This window comes from Leopardus geoffroyi, chromosome A1 (genome assembly GCF_018350155.1).
Source record: "Leopardus geoffroyi isolate Oge1 chromosome A1, O.geoffroyi_Oge1_pat1.0, whole genome shotgun sequence".
Taxonomy (NCBI): Eukaryota; Metazoa; Chordata; class Mammalia; order Carnivora; family Felidae; genus Leopardus; species Leopardus geoffroyi.
Genome location: NC_059326.1, coordinates 86,949,586 through 86,961,314, shown reverse-complemented (window position 1 = coordinate 86,961,314; position 11,729 = coordinate 86,949,586). Strand labels below are relative to the sequence as shown.

Here is an 11,729-nt window from a genome sequence, read left to right as displayed (position 1 = left end):
TGGTCCCATGCTCTGGAGTAGAACCTCTTCACTCTGCTGATGAAGTCTTTGGCACCTGCAAGGTCTTTTGTCTTTGCGGAGGCAATAAACCCTCTTCCCAAAGCACTCCAGGAAGGGGACAGTTCTCTCCCAGTGCACCCCTGAGATTGCTACACCACGATATGCACTCCAGGGCAAGCTCCCTCTGCATCAGGAAAGCCCACCACTGTTCCCCTCTGGAGAAAGTTGCACACTTCCAAAACCTCAGAGTTTCAGCTCCGAAGGCTGTTTGCAAAAAAGAGCTGGGACCCTCAGTACTTCTTGTTCTTCAGTCCATGGTCCAGAGAGGTTTTCCTCTTTTGCTTACTTGATGCTGCACTATCACAACCCTTCCCTCTTTCTCTCCTTTCTGTCTCTCCACAGTAAGGGTTCCCTCTTCTCCATAGCTCCATTGTTTTATTTCCCCAACTCACATGCACATACCTTGACCCTGTCAAGCTGTCTCCCTTCAAATATGGAGGTCCTTCTGCCACTCTGTACATCTATTTCCTATGTGTTCCAAGTGATCTGATCTCAATACAGCTGTGTTTGAGGGACAAGGAAAATCCAGGTCCCCCTACTTCACCATCTTAACTTCCTCTCTTGTTTTATTTTCAGATTTTTTCTTGTGCTTGACTTCTAGTTTTATACCATTGTGGTAAGAAAAGATGCATGCTATGACTTAGATTTTCTTGAATTTCTTGAGGCTTATTTTGTAGGCTACTATCTGATATATTCTGGGGAATGTTCAGTGTGCCCTTGAATAACATGTTTATTCTATTGTTTTGAGATATAATGTTGTGAATACATTCATTAAATCCATCTGGTCCAGTGTGTCATTCAAAGCCATTTTTTCCTTGTTTATTTGATGTTTAGGTATTGTCTATTGATTAAAGTGGTGTGTTGAAGTTCCCTAATTTTATTGCATTTATTGATTAGTTGCTTTATGTTTGTATCAAAAGTTTTATGTATTTGGGTTCTTTCATATTGGGTGCATATATATTTACAATTGTAATATCTTCTTAATTGTTCCTTTTATGTTTACATAGTGTCCTTCTTTGTCTCTTGTAGCTGTTTTAAAGTCTATTTTGTCTGATATAAGTATTGCTGCCCCAGCTTTTTTTGACATCCATTTGCATGATAGATGTTTCTCCATCCTTTCACTTTCAGTGTGGAGGTGTCTTTAGTTCTAAAATGTGTCTTTTGTAGGTAGCATATTGATAAGTATTTTTTTAATCCATTCTCTCATCCAATGTCTTTTTATTGGAGCATTTATTCCACTTACTTCCAAAGTAATTGATAGATAAATATTTATTGCCATTGTACTACTTGTTTTGTGGTTGTTTCTGAAGATTTTTGTTGAGCTTGTCTTTCTCTCATGGCTTGCTGATTTTCCTTTATGATATTTTTGGATTTCTTGGTCTCTATTCATGGTGATTATTTAATAGTTTTTGATTTCTGGTTATCATTAGGTTTGTCTATAAATATTCTACATATAACACTATGTATTAAATTAATGGTTGTTTAAATTTGAACGCTTTTTTTTCTCTCCTTCGTACTTTTGTAGGTATATGTTAATATATTTTAAGTGCTTTTTTTTGTGAATTTCCCAACTGATTTTTTACAGAAACATTTATTTTTACGGCTTTTATGTTTTCTACCTTTATACTGTAACTTTTGATCACTCCTTTCCACTCAAATAATCTTCTTTAATATTTCTTGTAGGGTTTGTTTAATGGTCATGAACACTTTAGTTTTTGTTTGTCTGGGAAACTCTTTATCTCTCCTATTCTGAATGATAGTGTTGCTGCATAGAGTAGTCCTGGTTTCAGTTTTTTTCCTGTTCAGCACTTTGCATATATATCATGCTACTTCCTTCTGGCTTGCAAAGTTTCTTTTGAGAAGTCTGCTAGCCAATGGGCTCTCCTTTGTCAATTAATGACTCTTTTTTTCTTGCTGCTTAAATTTTTTCTTTATCTCTATATTTTGCCAATTAATTACAGGATGTCTTGGTGTGTGTCTGGTTTTGTTGCATTTGATGGGGATTCTCTGTTCCCCCTGGATCTTGATATCTGTTTCCTTCCCCAGATATGGGAAGTTTTCGGCTATTATTTCTTCAAATAAGTGTTCTGCTCCCTTATCTCTTTTCTTCTTCTCAGACTCCTGTAATAACAAATATTCTATTTAATTGAGTCTTTGAGTTATCTAAGTCTATTGTCATTTTGCACAGTTTTTTTTTTCTCTTTTGTTCACCTTGATTAGTTTCCATTACTCTGTCTTCTAAGTCACTACTTAATTCCTCTGCTTCTTCTAGACTGCATTCCATTCCATCAAGTGTGATTCTCATTTTGTTTATTGAGCCCTTTATCTCTGATATGTTATTTCTTATTTCTGTGTTAAGGATCTCCTTCATGTCTTTCAATCTTCTCTCAGTTCAGTGAGTATCCTTATGATCATTGCTTTAAATTATCTGTCATATATATTACTTATATCTGTTTTACTTAGATCTCTGGCTGTGGCCTTTCTTGTTCTTTCATTTGGGATACATTTCTCTGTCTCCTCATCTGTCTGTCTTTCTGTGTCTATTTCTGTGTGTTAAGAAAGTAAGCTGTGTTTTCTGCTCTTGAAAGTAGTTACTTCATGAAGGAAAGGTCCTGGAGCGTCATGCTATGCTGTTTCCTCTGTTCACCAGAAACTGGCACTTCAGGAGAGTATGCTATGCTTGTTGCTTATGCTCCACTGTTGTGTACATGCCACTTTTTGTTTCAGTGCAGTCATCTGCACTAACTCTGCCTGTTGTGGACTGTTTTTGCTCTCTGTCATGTTGGTGGGACCCAGGCAGTCTAGTTCTGAGGAGTTTAGTGGTGGCCCCTGGGGATCTTGGGAGTAGAGCAGTGATGTTACTAAAATTTGTGTTGGGCCATCACTCATATGTCAGATCCCCTGAAGCACTGCAGTGCCTGGGAGTTGCTTGCTGAGGTGGCTGGTGGTGTGAGGGTAGGGATTACATGTCAGATGGCTGGGTCTGGCTGGGCCTGATGCACAATAGTGGCTGGGGACACATGGTTTGGGGTGTCCTGGTGGTTGAGTGCAGCATGAAGGTTGAGCCTGATGTATTAGCTGGGTGTGGTGTGGCAGCTGGGTGAAATGTGCAGTGACAGCAGTTCACCTGGTGGCTAGGTATGACATACAGTGGTGGCCTCATGACCTAAAATTTATTTTAAAATACAAATCTTAAAAAGCTCTAGATAGAGTTTAAATCCATGAGTACCTCACTTTTCTCTGTTGAGGTAGTGTACAGAGATGAATGTGAAAGAATGTGTGTAAAAAGAGGAAAGATGAGGGGTGCCTGGATGGCTCAGTTGCTTAAGCACCTGATTTCAGCTCAGGTCATGATCTCACAGTTCATAAAATCAAGCCCCACATTGGGCTCTGTGCTGACTGTGTGGAGCCTGCTTGTGATTCTCTCTCTCCCCCATCTCTCTGCCTGTCTCTCTCTCTCTCTCTCTCAAAATAAATTAACATTAAAATAACAAAGGTGAAAGGTGAGATAATTCCCATTGCCATGTCTGCCTAGGTTACCATCTGAATATTGTATTTTGTATGCATATTTTTGCTGACAGTTAAAACCATGGAGATGCCACTTGCTTCTTTATTTTGCAAGATGATTAATTTCAGTAGAAGTGACTGCATGTTATTTCACATGTGGGCAATTATACACATTGATTAGTTTAGTAATTAGTGTCCAGACAACTACAAAGTTGAAAGCATTCATATTTTTTTAAGAGTCATTGGACTGATTATTGTTCTGAATCAGCAACACGTTGAGGGTAAAAAATTAGTAAGTTAGACAAGTTAGTTTCCATCACCCTTTCAACTTGTACATTGTGATTCTAAGATAAATTGTTTCAAACATGTTCTCATTTATCTCTTAACAGAAGCAGTTCCTTCTGTAGAAATGGAAAGGGCCAATGAGAGTTCCCTGATGAGTTTCATCCTTCTAGGCTTCTCAGACAACCCTCGCCTGGAGTCTGCACTCTTTGTATTAGTCCTTTTTTTCTATATCCTGACGCTTGTGGGGAACTTTGCCATCATCATTATATCATACGTGGATCCTCTCCTCCACACCCCCATGTACTTCTTCCTCAGCAACCTCTCCCTACTGGACCTCTGCTTCACTACCAGTCTTGCACCTCAGACCTTAGTCAACCTGAGAGGTCCAGAGAAGACTATCACCTATGGTGGTTGTGTGGTACAACTCTATATTTCTCTAGCGCTGGGCTCCACTGAGTGTATCCTCTTGGCTGTAATGGCTTTGGATCGCTACATTGCTGTCTGCAAACCCCTCCACTATGTGGCTATCATGAATCCACAGCTATGCCAACAGCTGGCATCCCTCTCCTGGCTCAGTGGTTTGAGCAATTCCCTGATCCATGCTACTTTTACCTTGCAATTGCCTCTCTGTGGCAACCATAGACTCAATCATTTTATTTGTGAAGTACCAGCTCTCCTCAAATTGGCTTGTGTGGACACCACTGTCAATGAGTTGGTGCTTTTTGTGGTTAGTGTCCTGTTTCTCCTAATTCCCCCAGCACTCATTCTTATCTCCTATGGCTTCATAAGTCAAGCTGTGCTGAGGATAAAGTCAGCAGAGGCAAGACACAAAGCCTTCAGCACCTGTTCCTCCCACCTTACAGTGGTGATCATTTTCTATGGCACCATAATCTACATGTACCTACAACCAGGTAACAGTTATGCTCAGGACCAAGGCAAGTTTATCTCCCTCTTCTACACCATGGTGACCCCAACCTTAAATCCTATTATCTATACTTTAAGAAACAAAGATATGAAAGTGGCTCTGAAAACACTTCTGTCAAAAAAATTGTGTTCCCTATGACTGTGATGTGCAAGGAAGCATTTACCAAGATATGCAGTCAGTCAGCTTCTAAATTAGTCAAACCATGTTTCCCAATTTCACATCAGTGAAATTTGTGTTTACTTAATCTAATAAGGGAGATTTTCTTCTCTTATGTGTAACTAAGCAAAATATATGTTTATTTAAGTTCAGAGATTAAATCATGGGAAATAGAGTGGTGTATGGGTATAAATTGTAATCTTCACCACAAAGTCTATATTTTATTTCTGACACTTATTCTCAGGGATTCAAAAGATGTAAGTAATTAAATATTTACCAATTGTCTAGGTAATGAATCTTTTTAATTTTCATTTGTAATGAATTATTTAGTATTTAAACACCTTAAATTTACCTTATAATGTTCCTTCATTAAAGCTTCAAATTGGAAATTAAGCTCTTTATACATGTACTTCCCCTACTGAAGTAGAAAACTAAGTCCTCATACTGTCAATTTATTGAAGAGTAGGATATCATATTAACTGTTTTTTTTTACATATTCTCCTTTAACAATAACTATCAAGAAAGACTAAAAGAAACAAAATATAATAAACATATGGTTTTTCTTTTTTATTTTACCCAAAAAGATGTTACCTGTCCCTCACTCCCAGTTCCAAGCTAGATATAATTTCAGAAATAAACACCTGTGCCTTCTCACTAGATGACATTGTTCTTGACATGGATTGTAAACAAAAAATCACAAAATTTTTTGCAGTTTTTGCACTCATTTATTTATATTTTCTTGGTTAAATGTGGATATTCAGATTTTAAAATATATATAGTTATTTTTATTTTGAGTGTAACTGAAAAACAAAAGTCAATACTGGGAAACCAGTCCTTCCACAAAAACCCGATGTTAGAAGATGGCAAAGTAGAAAGACCTTAAACTCAAATCCTTCATAGACACAGAAAATGTACACCAACTGATAGTGCAAATCTTCCTAAAAAGAACTGAGAACTGACTGAACAGCTTCTACTCAACAAGGTAGATCTCATAGAGAATGACAAAAGAGACAGAGATACAGTAACAAAGGGAACCCCCACCCCTGATGCTGAAAACTGTCATGGACAGGAATAGTGAGAGAATGTGAGCAGATTCATCCATCCTGGGCACAGAAAAAAGCTGTGGTTTAAAGAAGCAACTAGATAGAAAGGAAGGAGCTCTTATAACCCTGCCCAAAGGTGGGGGAGGTGCTGGAAATCTCTGTTAATCAGAGGGGTTGGCAAGTGTCATAGTTTATGATTCCTCTCTACCCTGACCGCGCAGATAGGAGCAGGGTCTGGGCACCCTACCCTGTCTGTTGCCCCAGCAATCACTGGGCCCCTATTTCACACCAGCCTGAAATGCCCCAAGACTCACAAAAGTCATGGTGTGAAACAGAAACTAGAATGTAAGTTACCCAGCCCATAAACTCTGCCTACAGTGGGGGAGACCCTGGAACTCTCCGTGGGTCAGAGAGGTTGGCAAGCACAACAGTATGTGTTCCCCTTCCATCCTGATAACAGAGGGCTGCAAGGTCGGGTTCCATAGGGGGCCTGATGCCTTGGTAATTCCCAGGCCACTAACCTATACGAGCTGAGATGCCCTGTTATGTAGAAAAAAAGCCACAGCTTAAAAGAGCAGCTAGAATATAGGCTACTGAAGTTTAGGAGCAGACAGGCATGACCATTGCCACTGCTCCACTGTCCCCTCAGCCTCTGACCCAGCTTCTGACCCTGCACCTGTTGGTGATGAGTGGCCCCAGCAGCATGTTATAGCCCTGCCACCAGCCCAACCCTGGCATGTTCATCACCTTGTGGGGGATGGACAGCACCATCAGGGCAGACCTAATCGCTGTTGTGGTCTTCCTCTGGATCTGCCTCCTCCTCCTCATGCTACACTACTTCTATTGGCACAAGGGCATGATCCACACCAAGGCCAAGGGCAAGGAGTTTGCCTAAAGCACAGATCCAGCCCTGCAGGAAAATCACTCCCTCCAAGGCAAAGGTGACAGCAGCAGAAAGGAGTACTTTATCTGAGGTGCACCAAACCTCACTTCTCCCAATGCTTCCTTGAATTCCATGAGAGAAGATACACCCTCACCCCCAACATCACCCTGTTACCTGTACCACCAGGCAAACTATGAGAGCACCCACCTCCTTCCAAGGTATGCACCTGGTCTGGGAACACCAGATGCCATCCTGGAGGAAGAGAGTAAAGAGGAAGGAACTGACACAGGAGAGGCATCTCTCAGGTACCCTAGCATTCAGCCATGGCTACCATGGAGGCCTGCCTTTGATCTGCCAGAGGGAGAAACTCTAGGTCCTCCTGGGCAGTGAAGCTTGTCATCAGCATGGTGTGAAAGTCCTTGCTGGGTGGTGAGCTTGAGGGCTATGAAAGCAAGGAGGTGACTCAACTGTAAGCTGACTGGGGATAATGGCATCAAATGTCATTCCTTTACATTTAAGGGGAACATCAGGTGACACAGCTAAAAGGCACCTTTCTCTCTCATTGATCCAGCTTTAAATGGTTAAAAATAAATTTGAAATGTGAACAAAAATTCACAGTCAAATACATAAATAAACAAGCAACTAGAATATAAAAGAGCTAGCCCTAAAATTGTGCCAGATGATGATAGCTATGGGAACATTATCTGGGTCTACAAGCACCATGGTTTACATTCTCCCATGATTTTCATAGTGTGGATGGGAACAAGGTCTGTGTTCCCTGGCTGGCAACCCCCTAGTGAGCTATGGACTCCTAACTCACACAAGCCCCAGCTGAGCCACCAAGGTGGCCTTGTATGGTGCACACCTAGATATGCTGGGTTAGCACTCACTACAACTCTAGTCATTTTGCCAAAGTGACATAGGCAGAAAGCACCATGGAACACTCTAGACCTGCACCACTTTGCTTTAGATGACTTGCTAGGGCATCTCTACCACAGAGCACTTTGAGACTTCCTGGCTCATTCCTGCTTTAGCTCCAGCTGCCCCACCAGGGTGCCCTCAGCCTGGAGCACTCTAGGAAGTGCTGGTCCATGTGTGCCTCAGCTGCAGCCATACTGCCAAGGTAGCCTTTTATGCTGAGCACCTTGACTTGCACCCACTTCAGCTTCACCTAACCTGCCAGGCTGTGTAGAGAGTCCTGACACCCCACAGCATGCATCCACTGTGACTTCAGGTGTTCTGTAAGGAGACTTTGCATGGAGAGCCCTGGTAATGTTTAGCCCATGCCTACTTCAGGTCTGCCCATCACTCCAGAGTATCTCCAGAAAGAGTTATATGAGGTCCCCCAGCCCACATCACCCACAACTCCACCCATACAGTCAGTCATCACACACAGCCTAAACAGGGGATGACCAAATACAAAATTATTCCTACAAGTTTAGGAGAAGTAGTTGTTGGGCCTAATACATAGAAGCGCAAATAGAAAATTAAGAAAATCCAGGAGATAGAGGAATATGCTTTGCAAACAAGAACAACAAAGAAACCTCATAAAAGAAATAAAACAGATATAGCAATATAACTGATGAAGAGATAAAGTATTTATCATAAGATGCTCACCAGTCGAAAGAGAAGAGTGGAAACACTCAGTGAAAACTTCAAAAAGATAAAAAAAATTAAAAAATCAATCAGAATTGGAGAATACAATAATAGAAATGAAAAATACATTGGAGGGTAATAATAGATTAGCAGATACAGAAAAATGGATTGGTGAAGTGGAAGACAGACTAATGGAAAGTATCCAAACTGAACAGCAAAAATAAAAATAAAATTTAAAAATGAAGATAACTTAAGGGATCTATTGGAAAAAGTAAAGTGAATAATAATTTTCATTTTAGGGGTTTCATAAAGATAAAACTTCTTTGAAGAAATAATAGCTAAAAAGTTCTCTAAGCTATGGAAGGAAATAGACATCCAACTCCAAAGACCACCGAGTTTTCCAAGGAAAATGAACCAAAGGAGGTCCACACTATAACACATATTTAAAATGTCAAAGATTAAAGATGAAGATAATTTTATAAGGAAAAACAACATAAAAGCAAATACTTATGTATGAAGTGTTAAAAGGATATGAGCCTTTTACATAGACTAAAAGGCTATGAGCTAATTTTTCTTTACTAAAAACTTTGCAGGCCAGCAAGGAGTGGAAAGATACTCAAAGCACTAAAAGAAAAAAAAATGCAACCAATATACTCTACCTACCAATATTATCTTTCAGAATTGAAAAAGAGATACACAGCTTCAAAGATAAAAGTTAAAGTAGTTCATCACCACTGAACTGGCTTTAGGAGTAATGTTAAAGGGAATTTTTAAGTAGACAAGTAAAGGCCATAATTAGAAGTAAGACAATTATGAACGAAATGATGTAAAATATGACAACATATACACAAAACATGGAAGGGGTAGTAAAAATGTTATTTTAGGATGCGTTAGAATTTAAATGGCCATCACTTTAATATAGACTATTGTATTATTTGGATGTTGTATATGAATCTTATGGTAGCCACAAACACAAAACCTATAATACATTCACACAAAAATAAACATAAAGATAGCCAAAAATAACATTACAGAAAGTAAATAACCACAAAAAAGACAGCAAGAGACAAAAGGGTCGGAGAACCAAAAACAACAGGAAAACAATTAACGAAATGGCAACAAGTATATACCTGTCATTAGTTTAAAAGCAAATGGTCTAGATGCTCCAGTAAAAAAGACATAAAGTAGTGGAATGGATAAAAACAAAACAAAACCTAAACCAAGACACATTTATATACTTTCTGCAAGATTTACTTCAACCTAAACACATATATGGACTGAAAGTGAAGGGATGTAAAAAGAATTCCATGCAAATTGAAGTAAAAAAAAAAAAAAAGAAAAGGAAAGAAAAGAAAAGTCAAGATAGCAACGCTTAGACAAAAATAGATGTGAGAGCAAAGACTGTAACAACTCTTTTTTTATGGTACCTTGGAGTTGGCAGGCTATTTTAAGATGAAGCTGAACATATCTTTCCCAGATATTGACTTCCAGAAATTTATTGAAGTGGATGATGAGTGCAAGCTCAGTACTTTTTATGAGAAGCATATGGTCACAGAAGTTGCTGCTGATGTTCTGAATGAAGAATGAAAAGATTAGGTGGTCTGAATAAGTGGTGGCAATGACAAACAAGGTTCCCCATGGAGCAGAGTGTCTTTAGCTGTGGCTATGACCACCTGCTGCTGAGTAAGGGGAATTCCTGTTACAGATAAGGAAGACTGGAGAAAAAAAGTGCAAATACATTTGGGGTTACATTGTAGATGACAACCTCAGTGTTCTCATCTTGGTCATTGTAAACAAAAGGAGGAGGATATTTCTATACTCACTGATACTATTGTGCCTTGTCACATGGGCGCATAAGAGTTAGCAGAATCTGCAAAGTTTTCAATCTCTCTAAAGATGATGTCTACCAGTATGTTGTGAGAAAGCCCATAAACAAAGATGGTAAGAAACCTAGAACAAAAGTGCCCAAGGTTCCATGTCTTATTACTATACATGTCCTCCAACACAAACATTGGCATATTGGTCTGAAGAAATGGGGTATGAAGAAAAATAGGGAAGAGGCTATAGAATATGGTAAGCTTTTGGCCAAGAGAATGAAGGAAACAAAAGAAAAGCACCTGGAACAGAATGACAAAAGAAAGAGGCTGTCCTCTCTGAAGGCTTCTACATCTAAGTCTGAGTGTAGTCAAAAATGAGATTTTCTAGCAAAGGTGGAGACATTATGATTCTGGTCTTCAAGCTATATTACAAAGCTGTAGCCATAAGACAGTATGATACTGGCACAAAAACAGACACATAGATCAATGAAATAGAATAGAAAACCCAAAAACTGACCCACAACTCTGTGGCCAACTAATTTTCAACAAAGCAGGAAAGAATATCCAATGGAAAAAAAGACAGTCTCTTTAACAAATGGTGCTGGGAAAACTGGACAACAACGTGCAGAAGAATGAAAGTAGACCATACAGACACACACACACACACACACACACACACACACACACACACAATTCAAGTGTCTGTTGACAATAAATTATATTAAAAAAAAAATGAGAGATCTAAATGTGATAAAGAAAGCAATCAAAATACTAGAGGAAAACACAGGCAGTAACCTCTTTGACCTCAGCCACAACAGTTAATTACTAGACACATCTCCTGAAGTGAGGGAAAAAACAAAAACAAAAACAAAAGCAAAAATGAACTATTGGGGCTTCATCAAGATAAAAAAAACGTCTGCACAATGACGAAAACAATCAACAAAACTAAAAGGCAGCCTGTGGAATGTGGGAAGGTATTTGCAAAAGACATATCAATAAAGGGTTAGTATCCAAAATCTATAAAGAACTAATCAAACGAAACACCCAAAAGACAAAAATCCAGTTAATAATGGTCAGAAGACATGAATAGACATTTTTCCAAAGAAAACACTCAGATAGCAAACAGACACATGAAAAGATGTTCAACATCACTCATTATCAGAGAAATACAAATCAAAACCACAATGAGATAACACCTCACAACTGTCAGAATAGCGACGATTCACTCAGGAAGCAAAAGGTGTTGATGAGGATCCAGAGAAAGGAGAACACTTTTGCACAGTTGGTAGGAATGTAAACTGGTGCAGCCAGTCTGGAAAACAGTATGGAAGTTCTTCAAGAAATTAAAAATAGAACTACCTTATGAGCCAGTATTTGGACTACTAAGTATTTAACCAAAGAATACAAAACTACTGATTCAAAGAAGCACATGTACCCCGATGTTTATAACAACATTA

At 39.1% G+C, this 11,729-nt stretch overlaps 1 protein-coding gene and 1 pseudogene across 1 annotated transcript; both read left to right on the top strand.

Annotated features, from left to right (window-relative positions):
* Positions 1 to 3,976: 3,976 nt before the first annotated feature.
* LOC123598752 (olfactory receptor 2G3) lies at positions 3,977 to 4,915 on the top strand. The gene has a single exon (XM_045479414.1). It carries the CDS (start codon positions 3,977 to 3,979, stop codon positions 4,913 to 4,915), a length of 939 nt encoding a protein of 312 aa, XP_045335370.1.
* A 4,992-nt stretch (positions 4,916 to 9,907) lies between these two features.
* LOC123598794 lies at positions 9,908 to 10,650 on the top strand (annotated as a pseudogene).
* The last annotated feature ends 1,079 nt before the right edge of the window (positions 10,651 to 11,729 follow it).